Source organism: Nicotiana tomentosiformis, chromosome 1, assembly GCF_000390325.3.
Source record: "Nicotiana tomentosiformis chromosome 1, ASM39032v3, whole genome shotgun sequence".
In the NCBI taxonomy this organism is placed as follows: domain Eukaryota; kingdom Viridiplantae; phylum Streptophyta; class Magnoliopsida; order Solanales; family Solanaceae; genus Nicotiana; species Nicotiana tomentosiformis.
Window position 1 is genome coordinate 29,808,475 of NC_090812.1, and position 19,652 is coordinate 29,828,126.

Genomic DNA, 19,652 nt, shown 5'->3' on the forward strand with positions numbered 1-19,652 from the left:
CAAATTCGCACGACAAGAATTCAAGAATGTGGAATCTTCCTAAAGGTTAAGCAGCCTCTCGAAGATAAGTACAAACGTCTCTGTACCGATCCGCAAGACTCTACTAAATCCGCTCATGACTCGTGAGACCTATGTAACCTAGGCTCTGATACTAATCTGTCACGACCCAAACTAACCCCTGTCGTGATGGCGCCTATCGTGGTACTAGGCAAGCCGATTCATTCTAAAACAAAGCGGTATTTTCATTTCAAGGATAATTCCAAGGTTATTAAACATAAAACTTCCATTTAAAGAGTTCAAATCAAAGAAAAATAGAAGTGCGGAAAAGAAAAGCCCGACATCGGGGTGTCACTAGTCATGAGCATCTACTACAATCTGTCTAACAATATCAAGGCTAACTCAGCCTGGAAAATAGCTAAATACAACTAGAGGAAGATAAGAGGGAGAAGAGCAGGGGCTGCGATCGCCAAATAGCTACCTTGCTATCTCCGAGAAAGTCTGCAACCAGAATAATCAACAACCGCTATCGTGTCCAGCTACACCTGGATCTGCACACAAGGTGCAGGGAGTAACGTGAGTGCGCCAACTCAGTAAGTAACAAAAATAAATAAAGACTGAGCAGTAGTGACGAGCAATAAAGCATATAACGTTCATATCATGAAATCTCAGTAAAATACCTCATGCTTTTAAAATAAGGATTTGAATCAAAATATCTCGTTTAAACCCAATTCCAATAAAAATCATTTAAGGATATTTTTCAACGGTTTTCAAACAGAGGAAAAATGCAAAGGTGAGCAAAAATGATGAAATCATAAACAGCCCCTCGGGCAAAGCATCACTCATATACAGCCCCTCGGGAAAACCTCACAATCACTTTTGCCACTCGTGCATACCTCACAATCATTCTTGCCTCCCAGTCACTCAGCACTCGGCACTCGCACTCAGTAGGTACCTGCACTCACTGGGGGTGTGTACAGACTCCGGAGGGGCTCCTTCAGCCCAAGCGCTATATCAAGCCAAATCATGGCATAAATCACTCAAGCCCTCGGCCTATATCAAACATGTTGCGGCGTACATCCCGATCCCATAAATATCTTCACAAATCAGGCCCTCAGCCTCACTCAGTCATAAACCTCTCAAGCTACTCAGGCGTTTCAGTAAAAACAGGGTATTCAGCCCAAAACAACATTTATATGCATCAAAATAGAGTAATAAAACTGAGTTACGCAGTAAACAAGTATAACCATGACTGAGTATAGATTTTCAATCGAAAACAGTGAGAGGATAGTAAGAAAGTCCCCTAAGAATCCAAACAGCACTGGCACAAGGCCCAAACATGGCAACCTAGTTTACAGAAACTCTTTCTAAAACATATAAGTATCATATAGGTTCAACAAAATATGCAACTTTACAGTTGCTACGGGACGGACCAAGTCACAATCCCCAACAGTGCACGCCCATTTTCTCTACCCTGCAATGCTCTTGCTTCTGGACTCGGCCTATAAATGCTCCAAATCTATTCACAATCAGTACAATACCATCAATATACGCTAATGGAATGAATTCCACAAGAAAACTACCAATTTAGACCAAACAAACCCGAAATTGGCTCAAACCCGGCCCTCGGGCCCACGACTTAAAATCCGACAAAATTTGAAAAACTAGAAAGCTCATTCACTCACGAGTCTAACCATACCAAATTCATCAAAATCCGACATCGTTTGGTCCTCAAATCCTTTAATTACTCTCCAAATATTCCAAGCCCTAACCCCTCATTTTCACTAATTACATGATTAAACAATGGCAAATCACCATATATACGAGTATTAGGGCTCAAGCAACTTACCTCACTGATAGCCCTTGAATCACCTTTCAAAAATCACTCCAAAAGCTCCAAAACCCGACTTGAAAATGGTGGAAATGAACCAAATTCGCGAAGGGTTCTATTTATGGTTTCTGCCTAGGCTTTTTCGCACCTGCGGACCATTTCTCGCTTCTGCGCAACCGCACTTGCGAAAAAATCCATCGTAGGTGCGGAACTCACTTATGAGCCCAGGTTCCGCATCTGTGGCCAACCTGTCGCACCTGCGCTTGTGCACTTGCACGTGACACGCCTTATCTGCGAAGCCAGCCTTCTTCCTTCCACATCTGCGCCCCAGGTCTCGCACCTGCGGGCTCGCAGATGCGATAGCCTTCTCACACCTGCGCATCCTGCCTAGCCTAGCACTGCCTGCACCTGCGAACCCCCATGCACATCAGCCTCCCTTTTCGCAGGTGCGAAAATATTAGTAGCAGCAACTTCAGCTACATTTTCCAACTTCGACAAATCCGTTAACCACCCGGAATCACCCCGACGCCCTCGGGACCTCAACCAAAAATACCAACAAGTCATATATCAACATACAAACTTAGTCGAACCTTCGAATTACTCAAAACAATATCAAAACACCAAATTACCCTCGGATTCAAGCCTAAGAACTTCTAAATTTCCAAATTCGGCAACTGATGCCGAAATCAACCAAACCACGTCCGAATGACCTCAAATTTTGCACACACGTCACAAATGATACTACGAACCTACTCCAACTTCCGAAATTCCATTCCGACCCCGATATCAAATTTTTCACTGCCGACCGAAATCCCCAATTTTCCAACTTTCGCCTATTCAAGCCTAATTCCACATCGGACCTCCAAATCACATTCCGGACGCGCTTCTAAGTACAAAATCACCTAACAAAGCTAATGGAGACATCAAAATTAAATTCCGAGATTGTTTACATATAGGTCAACATTTGGTTGACTTTTTCAACCTAAGGTTCTAAATAAGAGACTAAGTGTCTAATTCCACTCCGAAAACACTCCGAACCCAAACCAACCAACCCAATACATCACAATGCAGCTAAATAACACATAAAAAAGCAGAAATGGGGGAAACAACGCTATAACTTTCGAAATGACCGGTCAGGTCGTTACAGAAATACTCCCGCGATCTACAATATATTAATTTTTATTATTGTTTGAAGTTATGGTGGAGTCACGTGAAATGCACACTCGAATTAAAATTTACGTATCGTGACCATGCCACGGGAATCGTACCCATGGCCATGATAATTTATTAATCGCGCCTATAGCATGCTACAAATGTTCATGAATTATTTATTTATTATCTAAACTAATTTGAGATTATTGTGAGGCAATGAGTTATGGAAAACAAAACTGGGTCAACTTCTAATCTCAAATCCATATAATTCATTAGACCTCCTCACGATCAAATCAACGAATTCAATAATGGCCTACTTACTCTTATAGTTCAATCAAACCAAATAGCCCAAGCGAATCCATTAAATGTCCATCATACTAAAGTAACATAATTTTGGCCTAATCTACTAATCAAACTTAGCAGCGCCTAAATAAACTAGAAAAGAAAACTTCATGAACTATCAAGTTATAATGCAAAACACACAAGCACTCCAGCCTGTTTCCTTTATCTCAGTGCAACAGTAACATCCACATTCATGAGAAGCTCCAAGTAAATAAAATAATCCACAAAATATAGCAATGAAATACTAGCTCAAACAATCAATAAACAAGCAGTAAAAGACTAACAAATTAACTAATGCATGATGTCGAGCTAAAATAGTAAAGAAAAGAAGATAGAATGGACCTTTTGCAGCCAAAATTCCTTCTGAACCTTTATTCAAAAATAAGCCTTTGATTACAACCCGAAGCAAAATCTAACAACTAACTCAAACCAAAAACGAAAATCTACTCACGCCTTCGACTGGAGCTCAACCAAGCAAACTTCATGTTCATTATAAATAAACCACGATCCAATCGAGACCTACATCGGCGCCGGAAACCTTAAACCCAACTCAAAAACTCGACTGAACATGGGTGGCCTTACACAGTCAAAACAAACCTCTGTTCTTTGGCAAACATGGTGCGACGACAACTATTTTTGGGGTGGTTTGGTGCTGCGTTTCAGCTACTTTTCGGTTTGATTTCAGGTGTAAAAAGGGTGCTATTTCCATGGAGTTAAGGTGGTGTACAGGAGGTGGTTATGGCTAGATCAGAAGAAAAAATGGGATAGAGGAGAAGGGTAAAGCAACGGCCGATCCCCTGAAATGAGAGAAAATCAGAGCCTTTTTTCAAGAGTTCTCCAAAATAGGGTTTTTGAGGAGGAAGAAATCTGATGGGTTATGGGCTAAGAAGATTGGGGTTGCCAAGTTGAAGGGTATTGGGTTATAAAATTGGCCCTTTAATTCTACAATTCTTGCAATTTGGCTAAAAAAATATTAATTTCTTTTCTAAAATAACACCATAAAAATATAATATCAATCCTAATTAATTAAAACAACTATATTATGACATGAAATTATTTTTTGGTATTTTCCAGGATTATACTAAAATAAAAATGGATTAAAATAATATCTTTCTAAAAATACCTAATACCTGAATTAAATAGAAAAAAATGAAACTATTTTTTTTTGTGTGTGTTTTCAATTTTGTATTTTAAAACTAAAATTGAAGATAAAAATATCTATAAACTCAAATAAATATTAAAAATACTACAAATACTAAATATAATCTTTAAAAATTATGCGGGTCAAAAATTACGTGCTTACAGCTGCCCCTCTTTGCTTGGAAACTCAAAGGGTTTTTGAGCAAAGAATTAAGTAAGCAACGTAATTGACTTCTGACCCGACACTTATTCAAATGAGATAGAGATGGATAAAAGATTGTGACCGAGCCCTGGTATCTGAGCTGCCTACATATCCTTGGCTATAAAGGAATCAGGCCACGTGTAGTTCAGAGGAGAATGATGGAATAATGAGTTCGAGAGTCGAGTGAGGTTCCATTGCGGCTCCGGTCCGTGGTCCTGTTATTACATCAAGATCAAAATCTAAAGAAACTAAACAAGCCTATCAGCTATGAGTTACAAGATTCCTATCTATAAGTCTTTTGAAGCTTGATCTTGAGTCTTGAATGGTTCTTCATGCAAACTTTTGATTTGAACCTTGATGCTTGCTAGCTGCAGGTGCTAGTTCATTCTTCCATGGCTTCTTCTGATAAAAACGGGAATACAGTGCTCGTGACTTCAGCTATGTCTTGAGCGGTTCACATCTTTGATTTGCTTCTGCATTTTGGGTTCACTTCTTCTTCTTTTTTTTTCTTTAATTCTGGATTGAGACTTCTTTTTTGGTCATCTCGAACCCTGTGCCTCGAGGTATAACCTGGTCATGCACCAAAACAAACAAACAAACAAACTTTTTTTGCCCGAGTTTTCACTAGGAAAATTTCGTGAGTTATTGATAACAAAATTCTATACTACATTATTGAAAACAATAAAAGGTCGGGATTGGAGAACCCTGGGAAAACATGATTCTTTGGGATGGTGTATCCTTCATTTAAGATCAACTCAACTAGGGAGTGGAAACCGTATGTCTAAAATAAAATCAACTAGGGAGTGGAGACCCTATGTTGGAAAAGCGACTAGAGAGTGGAGACCCTATGTCTAAAATAAAATTAACTAGGGAGTGAAGACCCTATGTTGGAAAAATAACTAGGGAATGAAGACCCTATATCTAAAATAAAATTAACTAGGGAGTGGAGACCCTATGTTGGCAAAGAAGACCCTATGTTAGAAAAATAACTAGGGAGTGGAGACCCTATGTCTAAAATAAAATCAACTAGGGAGTGGAAACCCTATGTTGGCAAAGAAGACTAGGGATTGGAGACCCTATGTCTAAAATAAAAATCAACTAGGGAGTGAAGACCCTATGTTGGAAAAAGATACTAGGGAGTGGAGATCCTATGTCTAAAATACAATCAACTAGGGAGTGGAGACCCTATATTGAAAAAATGAGACTAGGTAATTGTATACCCTATGCTAAAACGAACCAAGAAGGATTTTGTTTTTGTTTTTTTTTATTTGAGAAAAATCATTTTTTTTTTTGAGAAAATCATTCTTTTAAACAAATTGCCCCAACGCTTATTTTTTGAGGGCATGAACAAATGATCCTTTTTTTTTTAAATCCAGACTTTTTTTAAAAAAATTATCCTATGATAAAATTCATTAGACTATGTTTTTTTTAATCTTAGGAGAAAGATTCATCAGACTAAGACGTTTATCCTAGGAGAAAGATTTATCAGACTAGGTTTTTTTTTTGTTATCTTATGAGAAAGATTGATCAGACTAAGATTTCTATCCTAGGAGAAAATTCATCAGACTAGGTTTTCTTATCTTAGGAGAAAAATTCATCAGACTAAGACGTCCATCCTAGGAGAAAGATTCATCAGACTGGTTTTTTTTTTATTATCTTAGAAGAAAGATTCATCAGACTAAGATTTATTATCCTAGGAGAGAGATTCATAAGACTAGGATTTTTTTTTTGTTATCTTAGGAGAAAGATTCATCAGACTAAGATTTCTATCTTAGGAGAAAGATTCATCAGACTAGGTTTTTTTTGTTATCTTAGGAGAAAAATTCATCAGACTAAGATTTCTATCCTAGGAGAAAATTCATTAGACTAGGTTTTCTTATCTTAGAAAAAAATTCATCAGACTAAGACTTCGATCCTAGGAGAAAGTTCATCAGACTAGGTCTTTTTTTTGTTATCTTAGGAGAAAGATTCATCAGACTAAAATTTCTATCCTAGGAGAAAATTCATCAGACTAGGTTTTCTTATCTTAGGAGAAAAATTCATCAGACTAAGACGTTTATCCTAGGAGAAAGTTCATCATTCTAGGTTTTCTAATTTATTATCTTAGGAGAAAGATTCATCAGACTAAGATTTTTGTCCTAGGAGAAAGATTCATCAGACTAGGTTTTCTTATCTTAGGAGAAAAATTCACCAGACTAAGACTTCGATCCTAGGAGAAAGTTCATCAGACTAGGTCTTTTTTGATTTTTATCTTAGGAGAAAAATTCATCAGACTAAGATTTATTATCCTAGGAGAAAGATTTATCAGACTAGATTTTCTTATTTTAGGAGAAAAATTCATCACACTAAGACTTTTATCCTAGGAGAAAGTTTATCAGACTAGGTTTTCTTATCTTAGGAGAAAATTTCATCAGACTAAGACTTTTATCCTAGGAGAAAGTTCATCAGACTAGGTTTTCTTATCTTAGGAGAAATATTTATCAGATTAAGACTTTGTATCCTAGGAGAAAATTCATCAGACTAGATTGTTTTATCTTAGGAGAAAGATTCATCAGACTAAGATATTTGTTCTAGGAGTAAATTCAGCAGACTAGGTTTTTTTTTTTTTTTTTTAAATCTTATGAGAAAGATTTATCAGACTAAGTTTTCTTATCTTAGGAGAAAAATTCATCAGACAAAGACTTCTATCCTAGGAGAAAGATTCATCAGACTAGGTTATCTTATCTTAGGAGAAAAATTCATCAGACTAAGACTTCAATCCTAGGAGAAAGTTCATCGGACTAGGTATTTATTTTTGTTATCTTAGGAGAAAGATTCATCAGACTAAGACTTCGATCCTAGGAGAAAGTTCATCAGACTAGGGCGTTTTATTTTAGGAGAAAGATTCATCAGACTAAGACGTTTATCCTAGGAGAAAATTCATTAGACTAGGTTTTCTATCTTAAGAGAAAGATTCATCAGACTAAGATTTTTATTGGGAGAAAAATCCATCAGACTAGGACTTTTTATCCAAGGAGGAAAAATGTGAAAAGCAATGGCAAAACTTTTATGCACACTAGCAAGACAGATAAAGGCAAGATTTGAGAAACTTTCCTTTGTCGGATCTTTTCTTCTTTTCTTTTTCTTTCTTTTCTTCTTCTTCTTTTTTTTCATCCTATTTTTTTTCCTTTTTCATTTTTTCTTTTTTTAAACCACTATCCTTGCACTGCTTTGTTCCTGTTTCAAACAAAGAAAATTTTGTCAGTTTTGAAAGTGGTGGTCGGTTTGTGGCCTTGATGTCTTTGGCAGCTTGGCTTTGTGTTCATTCTCTTTTAGAAGACCGACTGCATTGGTAGTTGGCTGCACTGCCGGGAGACTCTATTGTTACTTTCAAGGGACCTTTACTTTCTGTATCTATCCTGATTGTTTCACTCCCAATGCCATTGGTGTTTTGTGGCTCAATCAGCCTTATCCCAACTGGAGATCTTTGCTTAGGTGACCTTTTCTGATATCTTGAACGACTTCTTGCTTTTTGGGCAATTTGTTTGTCAGAGAGAATCACAACTGGTAAGTGCCTTTTGTACGATGTGCACATCTCATAGTCCTTGTTCGGTACTATAGAGAATACCTGATTAACCTTGAGGTTATCTTCTCTTGCTTTAGCCAAATGGGTTGACAAGAGTCTTTTGGGAAGGAGCTTTTGCATGAATCCTCAAGGCATGCATACTATAACAACTGAGTGTGCTGGCCAAATTAACTTTGTGCTACTGAAAAGCTGGTAGAAGATTTTAAAATCTTTTCTTGCTTATTTTGACACGGACTGACTCAGAGTGAAGGACACAATGATGCAAAGAAACAATATTAACAAGAAGTGCCCATGTCGGGAAGGATAGAAAGAATACTTTTTTTTAATAGCTAGCCTTAATGATCATGACATGCATTTTGGACTCAACGACCTCATCTATCAAACTGGTCTAATCTTTCCTTTTACCATTCCTATGATCTTTGAAGTCGGGCTTGTTTATGCCAATTCTTTGCATCAGCTTCACGACTCATTTCCGACTAGTGGTGCCCCGAGGGGTTTTTACTAACAAGTCTCTCTCATTTATTTATCTCTACTTATCGTCACCTTACAGTGCCTGTGAAGCTTTTCACTAGTAAGACTCTCTCATTTTTTCCTTTTTCTTTTTCTTTCCTTTTTTTCTTGTGTGAGCAACTTGACAGTGTTCTATGTCGTGTGACAACCGTTGCTCATTGGATGCTTCTCTTGGCATTCTTGAAGGCATATCGGGAGGTCTTTATTTGGAAGGTTTTTGGATAGGGTTGGAAAGAAAGGACGACATAAGGCTCAAAGTACATTCAAAATGAGGGGTTGTAGACTTACAACTCCTGGAATCGACTCTTTTAAAAACGAAATAAAATATTTGCCCCAGTTTCAGATACTGGAATTTGTTTTTTTTTTTTTTTTTTTTTTTAACTCTTATTTGGTTGGACCGAACCATGTAAGGCTGCCTACATATCCTTTTTAAAGGAATCAGGTCGAACGTAGTTCAAACTTTTGACCTATTGTTTTTTCATCTTTATTTCTGTTTCATTTTTTTTTCTTTTTTTTCTTTCTCTCTTTTTTCTCTCTTCTGTTTTCAAAGCAAGTTGCCCCAGCCTTTATTTTTCTGGGGGCATGGGCCTTTGACTGTTCTTTTATTCTTCTTCTCCTTCTTCTTCTTCTTCTTCTTCTTCTTCTTTTTTCTCTTGAACTTTAAGAATTGCCCCAGTTTGTACTCTTGGGGCATGGAGTTTTTTTTTTTCTTTTATTTCATTTTTTTGACTTTTAACTCTAAACTTGATTCCAAGAAGGGAGGTGGTCAAAGAAAATAACACAAGCTCAAAAGGGGTAACGAAGGATAATATATATATATATATATATATATATATATATATATATATATATATATATATATATATAAGTGTCTGGATAGCTGAAAAAGGGCCTCCCAGCCTCGAGAATGCCAATCATAGTATCCTTTTATGATCACAACATTGATGAGCATGTATGTCTTCTTAGTGTGTCGTGGTCGAAAGACACTTCCCATCCATTGATGTCAAACTTTTCACCAATTTTAATTGATTCAACATTCTCAAATCTGATCTTCACAATGATTTTGAAGGTAAAGATCCTTAACCTCCACGGGTATGACTATTCTAGTTCCACTTGAATTTTACTCGGGCTTAATTCCAAGGTATTTCAACTCTTTTTCATCCTCAAAAATGTCTTTTTCCCAGTTATCCAATTAATGCTTAAATCAATTTTCTAAGATCTGGCCAAAAATTTTGCATGCATGTCATGTAACTAGAACTAGTGGCGAAAGAACTAAGCATGGAATGACACAAAAGGACAAACTGTATTTCATTGAGTAAAGGATGGGAGGGTTTAACAACAAGACAAATAACCTAAAATCCGAGTTACAACCCTAAAATAACTCGGATAATGAAAATAGCAACAGAACAGACAAACAAGACTCACACAAACAAAATAGAGGGATAGAAGGTTTGACTCAATAAAACAAATAAAATCTGGATCACAATCCTGAAATAACCCAGATAATAGAAAAAATATCAAAACAAGCTACCAAGATTCCTTTCTAGTGAGGAGCCCGCCCCCGGTTCTCTATGCTCGGTTCCACAATCAATCCCAGATCCATCTATTTGAGGGAGGAATGACTTTTCAATTACTAAGCCTGACATTTAGCCACAAAATTGCTCATCAGAATCACCAGGGTCTTCTCCAATATCAATATCATTAACTTCAATCAGCAAGTTCCCGAGAGGATACTCATGTTCCATGTCACCACGTATCATCTCCACAAAGTGTGCATCATCATGTGAAGGTAAAGGATTCTGTGCGATATTCTGGGTGTCACTGTCTTGGATCACAATCAGTTTTTCCTGGATCATCCTTTCAGTTTCTCTTTTCAATTCCTGACAGCTTTCAACATTGTACCCTGGGTATTGGAATGGTATTCACACCTTTTAGAAGGGTCAAAGCTTCTTGCACGTGGGTCCACATGATTTGGAGGAATAAGTGTAATTATGTCATAATACTTTAACTTCTCGAACAAGCTTGAATAGGACTCTCCTATTGGTGTAAAATTATCTTTTAACCTTTATTCCCCTCTATACCTCTGGCTTGGATGTGGGTTATGGGGCACTTGAAAATTTTGTGTAGGCTGGTGGAGATTTTGTGGTGCTGTTGCTCGCCTTCTGGGGTATCTTGGTGGATGGACAACATACTGAGGTGGAGCAACAGAGTATTGTGGGCTCTGAGGTGGAGCAACAGAGTTATGTGCGTTCTGAGGTGGATAGTAGTGCTCAGGGAAATCATCGGAAACCAGACGAGGCTGGTCATACCTTCGAGATGTTCTCCTAGGACCTCTTCTCGACCCTAATGTCATCATGGTTTCTTCATCCTTCTCATTCGTTTCACTAAAATTAACAGATTCAATCTGGACAGCCTGAGTTGCGACTTTGAGAACTGCTTGACTTATAATTCTGCCTGTCTTAAGGCCATTCTCAACCATTCCCCCAATTTTGATTGCTTCCGAGAAGGATTTTCCAACTGCGGATATCATGTTTTGAAAATAATCTGGCTCTTGAGCCTCAAGGAAAACAATGATTAGCTCGTGGTCATCCATGGGTGGCTTAACTCTAGCCGCTTGCTCTCTCCATTTAATGGCATATTCCCTGAAACTTTTAGTTGGTTTCTTCTTCATGTTTGAAAGGGAATTATGGTCTGGGGCGATGTCGATGTTGTATTGGAACTGTTTGACAAAGGCCCAAGCCATGTCATCCCAGACATGCCCGTGAGAGGTGTCTTGATCTATAAACCATTCGGAGGCTACTCCCGTAAGGCTTTCCCCAAAATAAGCCATCAGTAATTCTTTCTTTCCTCCCGCACCTCTTAGTTGATTGCAATACCTTGTTAGGTGGGCTATGTGGTCTCCATGTCCATCATACTTTTCAAATTTGGGGGTCTTGAAACCAAGTGGCAAACGAACATCGGGGAATATACATAGATCCTTGAAGGCAATACTCTTCTGACCTGCCAACCCTTGCATGTTTTTCAACTATTGTTCTAAGCTTTTCATTCTTCGGGTCATTTCTTCCTGTGCCATCATTCAGGTAGGCTTCTCAATCTTTGCAGGAAGATCAAATAGGTACGAGTGGTACTTAGGAGAGTGGTGTTCTTGCTGGGTAGAAAATTGTGACTCATGAGTTTTCCTCTGCACCACCGTCGGCTGTGGGATAGTGAAGACGGGCATAACAATTGTGGTTATCTGATTGGTTGTCAATGACACACTTTGGGAGCACGCAACAGAAGTTCTAGCTGTAGTCGTACATTTGGGATAAAGACTGAATCCAGGTGGATAAGATTGATCAGACACTGAGACCAGAATGGTAGTAGACGAGATGGATGTGAACTCTGGGAAACCATGAATAGAAAAAGGCAGTCCTTGGCCATCGGCCCATGCTTGACACATTTCAGTCATTTGCTGCTTCAGTGCTCTATTTTCCTCAACCACAGTAGACTCTTGTTGAACCCTCTGACCCTGAGTATCTTGAGCACTTGTAACAGCTTCGATGTCAGTTGTCAATGGCATTTTCCCCTTGGATTTTGTGTCTCCAGCTTACCACAAACTGACCACCTCAAACTTTCTTTACAATTCAAAACAAGAGACACGTTAGAATGGACTCAGTCAGTCCTTATTATTATCAAGGTTTTTTTTATTATTTTTTTTAAGTAGTCGATCGAACCTGATGTGGGTTGCCTACGTATCATGTGGGAACATGAATTAGATCTTGCATAGTTCGGGAAGATTAGGAATAAAGGAAATAAACTAACTCTTTTTTGGATTTTGATTTTTTTTTCTTAATTTTCAAAAGAAAGACTTACAAAGAAGAGAGAAAATATTTTTGGAATTTGATTTATTTTTTATTTTTTTTTTGTCTAGAATTTTTGAAAAGAAAGACGTTTAAAGAAGAAAGAAAATATATTGTTTTTAATTTCGAAGTTTTTTGTTTTGGAGAAAGACTTCTAAAAATGGAAAAAAATATTTCTGGATTTTGATTTGATTTTCTTTTTCGAATAAAAGACTTCTATAAAGAAAGAAACTATTTTTGGTTTTAAAATTTTTTTATTTGGAATTTTCTAAGGAAAGACTTCTAAAGGAGGACTTAAAAAAAAAATATTTTTGGATTTTTTTGAAAATTGGGGGCCGGAACCGATGATATTTGCCTACATATCTCACATCCGATGAGAATCAGACCCGCGTAGTTCGGTCAAATTTGACGGAACAGGGGAAACATGACTTTTTAAAAACATTGGCTTATTTTCTTTATCTTCTTTTTCAACATTTCGGCAGAGTTTCAGAGTTTTTCAAATACCTACCTCTCACTCTTGTTGTTTTTTTTTTTTGGGATTTTCTTTTCCTATTCTAGAAGCCAGTCAACATGCAAGCCGAAACAAATAAATGCGCAAGTAGCACATAAGATGCATCATGATGATCTTTTAATTTGGGTACACCTGTCCTAGACGGACCCAACCCCTGTGTTGAGTCCCCAAAGTCAGATGGACGTGATGCAAACAAACATTCCTATTAGGGATCCGACATGAGGTTATGTTATTCTAAGTTTAAATCTTGGCTGAATTATTCTAGACCTGGCTTACCCGCGCGGACAATTCAAGCCGAGGGGGGTAGCATACAGGGAATATAGAAGCTTCACCGGCTTTGCAACTTGTCTGATCCTCGTTCTAAAATTAAGATATGACTCTAACAGAAAAGAAGCCACGCGAAGCACACGCTTCCCAAAAGATTTAGAAGACTCAGAGAGAAGAAAGGTTTCGTAACAGTTTATATACAGTTCACACAATATCAAAGCGGAAAGAAGCGGCATTTAGCGCATTAGGCACAAACACGTAAAAATCAGATAATAAACAAAAGCCAAATATCATAGTTATTCTAAGCTCGAATTCTGAACCCTGAATAGAAGATTCTGGGCTATCTCCCTAGTAGAGTCGTCAGAGTTGTCACACCTTTTTTTTCCCCAAGGGATAGGGAGTTTTTTCCAATTTAAGTGACATTATTTGAAATGTGATTATTTATTTAATTTTTCAGAGTCGCCACTTGGAATAATTATTACGGTGTCCCAAGTCACGGATTTATTTTAAATCTCAAATCGAGGAAATTTGACTCTGATGTTGGTCCGTGAACACAGAAGACCGAGTAAGGAATTCTATTAACCCGGGAGAAGGTGTGAGGCATTCCCGAGTTCCGTAGTTTTAGCACTGTCACTCAACTATTAATAATTGGCCTAATTATCTGAATTTTTATATGTTTTAGAACCTTTTGTGCAATACCGCTTTTTACATATTGCGAATCATGTCACGTGAAACGCACCCGCGATCTACAATATGTTGATTTTTATTATTATTTGAAGTTATGGTCGAGTCACATGAAACACACACTAGAATTAGGATTTACGTATCGTGACCATGCCATGAGAACCGTACCCGTGGCCATGATAATTTATTAATCGCGCATAATGCATGCTACGAATGTTCATGAATTATTTATTTTTTATCTAAACTAATTTGAGATTATTGTGAGGCAATGAGTTATGGAAAACAAAATTGGGTCAACTTCTAATCTCAAATCCATATAATTCATTAGACCTCCTCACGATCAAATCAACGAATTCAACAATGGCCTACTTACTCTTATAGTTCAATCAAACCAAATAGCCCAAAGGAATCCATTATATGTCCATCATACCAAAGTAACATAATTTTGGCCTAATCTACTAATCAAACTTAGCAGCGCCCAAATAGACTAGAAAAGAAAACTTCATGAACTATCAAGTTATCATGCAAAACACACAAGCACTCCAGCATGTTTCCTTTATCTCAGTGCAATAGTAACATACACATTTATGAGAAGCTCCAAGTAAACAAAATAATCACAAAATATAGCAATGAAATACTAGCTCAAACAATCAATAAACAAGCAGTAAAAGACTAACAAATTAACTAATGCATGATGTCGAGCTAAAATGGTAAAGAAAAGAAGATAGAATGGACCTTTTGCAGCCAAAGTTCCTTCTGAACCTTTATTCAAAAATAAGCCTTTGATTACAACGCGAAGCAAAATCTAACAACTAACTCGAAACAAAAATGAAAATCTGCTCACGCCTTCGACTGGAGCTCAACCAAGCAAACTTCATGTTCATTATAAACAAACCATGATCCGATCGAGACCTGCGCCGACGCCAGAAACCTTGAACCCAACTCAAAAATTCGACTGAACGTGGGTGGATGTCACGACCCAAAATCTAACCATGGTCGTGATGCCGCCTATCGTGTTACAAGGCAAGCCTATTTCCCAAAATATTACTACTAAATTGATTACAAGAATTTAATAAAACATTTCCAATATTTGAATTTTTCATAAACTAAATCAACTCTAAATATAATTATAGAAAATACGAAAACGAGCCCCAAACATCGGGGTGTCACTAAATCATGAGCGTCTAAATCTATGAACTAAGAAGTAAAACTATCTAACTATCAATATAGTCCAAAAGAAGAAATGATAAAAGGAGTAACAAGGTCCCGCGGACGCTAGCAGCTACCTTGCAGTCTCCAACGATAGCCGTCCTGAACTCAACGATCGTTGCGCTCTAACTCACTTGGATCTGCACATAATATTCAGGGTGTAGTATGAGTACAACCGACTCAGTAGTAACAGAAATAACTAAGAAACTGAGTAGTAGTGACGACCTAAGTAAAACAATTTAATTATTTCTTTATCATAATTGAAAATAAACAAAAATAAACAGGTAAATTTCGTCAACTCAATAAATGCTACAAAGAAATTAACAGGTAAAGTGCAGCAACAGCAAAAGCAATGAAACCTCACAGCAATATCACTCAGCACTTGGCTCTCGGCACTCGCACTCAGCACTCAACACTCAATAGGTACCTGTGCTCACTGGGGGTGTGTACAGACTCCGGAGGGGCTCCCAAAGTCCAAGCGCTAAGCACGGACAACTCACGTGCCATAATATCAAATCCCTGGATCCGCACGATCAATTCACGTGCTACGCGGACAACTCAAGCACTATGGTATCTATACCTGGATCTGCACGGACAACTCACGTGCCTCAATCAAATACCTCACAACATGCCCTTGGCCTCACTGAGTCATGTACCTCTCTAGCCTCACCATCATCAACAAATAAGGGAAACACAGCCCATGTCAAGTATCACAGCATATCAACAAAATAATAGGGACTGAGGTAAACATGTACAATAATATCTATGACTGAGTTCAATTAATGTGAGCATGAATAACGCCTAAGCATGATCTCTAATATGAAGGAAAACAAGTTCAACAACAAATAAACACATAACCATAGATAATAGCCATTATACCTCACAGCTTCTCGGGACGGACCAAGTCTCAATTCATCGCGGTGCACCCTCACACGCCCGTCACCTAGCGTGGGTATCACTTCCAAACAATCACGTGGTGTCAAATCTCCGGGTTTATACCCTCAAAGCAGAGTTAAAACTGTTACTTACCTTAACAGCGTAAAATCCTACTCCGGGATGCCCTTGTCTCTGGACTTGGTCTCCAAAAGCTTCGAATCTAATCAAAATCAGAATACTACTATCAACATAGGCTAAAGAATCGAATTTCACAATAAAAACTACATAAATAGGCCAAAAATCCGAAATAGGCCAAAACCCGGCCCCCGGGCCCACATTTCGAAATCAGTCAAAAATGGCAGAATAATAATTCTCGTTCTCTCCCGAGTCTAACCATATAAAATTCATCAAAATAGGACTCCGTTTGGTCCCTCAAATCCTCACTTAAAACTCTCCAAAACTCAAGCCCTAACTCCCTCAATTTCACCCTAAACCCCTACTAATTTCATAGCTAATCAGTAGAAAAACATCATAAATGCGTGTAATTAAACCCAAACGACTTACCTCACTGATATCTCGTGATTCTCCCTTGAAATATATGCCCTAAGCTCAAAACACGTTCAAAAATGGTGGAAAAAGGGCACAAATTCGCGAAGGGTTACTTTATAGGTTCTGCCCCAGGGGTTCCGCACCTGCGACCCTCTTCTTCGCTTCTGTGCAACCGCACCTGCGAAAAAATCCATCGCAGGTGTGAAACTCACTTATGAGCCCAGGTTCTTCATCTGCGGCCAACCTGTGGCACCTGCGCTTGCGCACCTGCATGTGCCACGCCGCATCTGCGAAGCCAGCCTTCTTCCTTTCTTTCGCATCTGCGCCCCAGGTCTCGCACCTGCGGGCTCGCAGATGGATAGACTTCTCGCACCTGTGCATCCTGCTTAGCCCAGCACTGCCCGCACCTGCGAACTCCCTTGTGCACCAGCGACCTCGCACCTGTGACTCCTCCTTCCGCAGGTGCAGAAATAGCAGTAGCAGCAGCTTCAGCTGCATTTTCCAACTTCCAAACTCCCCGATACCCATCCAAAATTATCCCGAGCCCCTCGGGACCTTAATCAATAATTCCAACAAGTTATATATCAATACCCGAACTTAGTCAAAACTTCGGAATACCCAAAACAATACCATAACACCAAATCAACCTCGGATTCAAGCCTAAGAACTTCTAAACTTCCAAAATTCTCCAACGACACCGAAACCTATCAAACCACGTTCGAATGACCTCAAATTTTGCACACACATCACAAATGATACTACGAACCTACTTCAACTTCCAGAATTCCATTCCGACCCCGATACCTAATTTTACCACTGCCGACCAAAATCGCCAAATTTCTAACTTTCGCTAATTCAAGCCTAATTCTACCACGGACCTCCAAATTATATTCCGGACACACTCCTAAGTCTAAAATTACTCAACGAAGCTAACCGAATCATAAAAATCCAAGTCCGAACTCGTTTACTCATAAGTCAACTTCCGGTTGACTTTTCTAACTTAACTTTCTAACTAAGAGACTAAGTGCTCATTTCACTCCAAAACTACTCTGAACCCAAACCTACCAACTCGATACAATTCACACAGCTAAACAACACATAAATAAGAAGAAATAGGAAAAACGGAGCTACAACTCTCGGAACGACCGACCGGATCGTTACAGTGGCCTTACACAGTTAAAACGAACCTCTGTTTGTCGGCAAACATGGTGCGACGACGACTATTTTTGGGGTTGTTTGGTGCTGCGTTTCAGCTAGTTTTGGGTTTGATTTCATGTGTAAAAAGGGTGCTATTTCCATGGAGTTAAGGTGGTGTATAGGTGGTGGTTATGGCTAGATCAGAAGAAAAAGATGGGATAGAGGAGAAGGGTAAAGCAGCGGCCGATCCCCTGAAATGAGAGAAAATCAGAGCCTTATTTCAAGAGTTCTCCAAAATAGGGTTTTTGGGGAGGAAGAAATCTGATGGGTTATAGTCTAAGAAGATTGGGCTTGCCAAGTTGAAGGGCATTGGGTTATAAAATTGGCCCTTTAATTCTACAATTCTTGCAATTTGGCTAAAAATATTAATTTCTTTTCTAAAATAACACCATAAAAATATAAAATCAATCCAAATTAATTAAAATAACTATATTATGACATGAAACTATTTTTGGTATTTTTCAGGATTATACTAAAATAAAAATGGGTTAAAAATAATATCTTTCTAAAAATACCTAATACTTGAATTAAATAGAAAAAATGAAACTATTTTTTTTGTTTGCGTTTTCAATTTTATATTTTAAAACTAAAATTGAAGATAAAAATATCTATAAACTCATTTAAATATTAAAAATACTACAAATACTAAATATAATCTTTAAAAATCATGCGGGTCAAAAATTACGCGTTACAGTTACATCTACCACTATCAAATTGAAAGGGATGTATGGCAAGCAGGTCATGGTGATCCTCACAGATAGTGGGAGTACTCACAATTTTGTAGCAAGTGAAACTGCAAAACAGTTAGGGTGTGTGATTCAGTTGGATGCGCCAATGAGAGTCACAACTGCTAATGGGAGTAATTTGATGAGTTATTACTCTTGTCCCCAGTTCAAATGGAAAATGCAAGGCATTGATTTTGAACATAAGCTGAGATTGTTAGACATTGGGGGCTTTGATATAGTATTAGGAGTGGATTGGATGAGGAAACATAACCCTATCGTGTTTGACTTTATTGAGTATAGGTTGCAGGTTAGTGTGAAAGGGAAGAGAGTTGAACTGAAGGGTTTCTCTGAAGAAGGTAGGTTTCAAATCATGTCAATTGTAGAAGTAAAGCAGTTACTTAAGAAGGGTCAACTGTTATGGGCTCATCTCTTTATCATTACATCCCAAGCAAATACATAAGGTGAAAGCATACATGAGCAGATTACGGAGTTATTGGCTGAGTTTCCAAGAGTCTTTGCTGAGCCAAAGTCTCTACTACCACAGATGAGTCATGATCACTTCATATCCCTCAACCCTAATGCATCTCCAATCAGCATTAGACCCTACATGTATAATCATTTCCAAACGAATGAGATAGAAAAGCAAGTAACCGATATGCTTAACAATGGAACCATACAACCAAGTCACTCCCCATTCTCATCACCAGTATTACAGGTTAAAAAGAAGGATGGTAGCTGGAGATTTTATACAGATTATAGAGAATTAAATAAGATGAATGTTAAGGATAAATTCCCTATACCTATAGTAGATGATCGCATGGATGAGTTGAGTGGTTCATGCATATATTCAAAAATTGATTTAACGACTGGATATCATCAAATTAGAATGAGAGGATCTGACATATACAAGACTGCATTTAGAACTTATTTGGGGCATTATGAGTTCAATGTCATGCCATTTGGGTTAACTAATGCTCCTTTTATTTTTCAAAGCCTAATGAACCATGTTTTCAGGTCATTTCTTAGGAAGTTTGTGCTGGTATTCTTTGATGATAT

At 38.1% G+C, this 19,652-nt stretch overlaps 1 protein-coding gene and 2 long non-coding RNA genes across 4 annotated transcripts; 1 reads left to right on the forward strand and 2 right to left on the reverse strand.

The window, feature by feature from the left end:
• Positions 1-6,656: 6,656 nt before the first annotated feature.
• Positions 6,657-7,377, reverse strand: LOC138906490 (uncharacterized). Of its 2 annotated transcripts, none has more exons than XR_011413903.1 (2): positions 7,305-7,377; positions 6,657-6,832 (listed from the first exon to the last, which is right to left on the reverse strand). It is a non-coding gene; the product is annotated as an uncharacterized lncRNA (long non-coding RNA). The 2 variants fall into 2 exon arrangements; XR_011413901.1 differs by lacking the exon at positions 7,305-7,377 and adding an exon at positions 7,045-7,220.
• Positions 7,072-7,636, forward strand: LOC138906498 (uncharacterized). Its single transcript, XR_011413906.1, has 3 exons — positions 7,072-7,117; positions 7,309-7,378; positions 7,596-7,636. It is a non-coding gene; the product is annotated as an uncharacterized lncRNA (long non-coding RNA).
• Positions 7,637-10,365: 2,729 nt separating this feature from the next.
• LOC108945207 (uncharacterized) lies at positions 10,366-12,607 on the reverse strand. The gene is made up of 2 exons (XM_070180089.1): positions 10,996-12,607; positions 10,366-10,965 (listed from the first exon to the last, which is right to left on the reverse strand). Exons 1-2 carry the CDS (start codon positions 11,753-11,755, stop codon positions 10,805-10,807), a joined length of 921 nt encoding a protein of 306 aa, XP_070036190.1. The 5' UTR covers positions 11,756-12,607; the 3' UTR covers positions 10,366-10,804.
• Positions 12,608-19,652: the final 7,045 nt, after the last annotated feature.

Excerpts from the sequence above, each read along its gene's own strand:
- LOC108945207 (XM_070180089.1), bottom strand. The coding sequence starts at position 11,755 with ATGCAAGGGTTGGCAGGTCAGAAGAGTATTGCCTTCAAGGATCTATGT. Across the intron at positions 10,966-10,995 it reads CCCTGAGCACTACTATCCAC|CTCAGAGCCCACAATACTCT; the intron begins CTCAGAACGCAC and ends CTGTTGCTCCAC.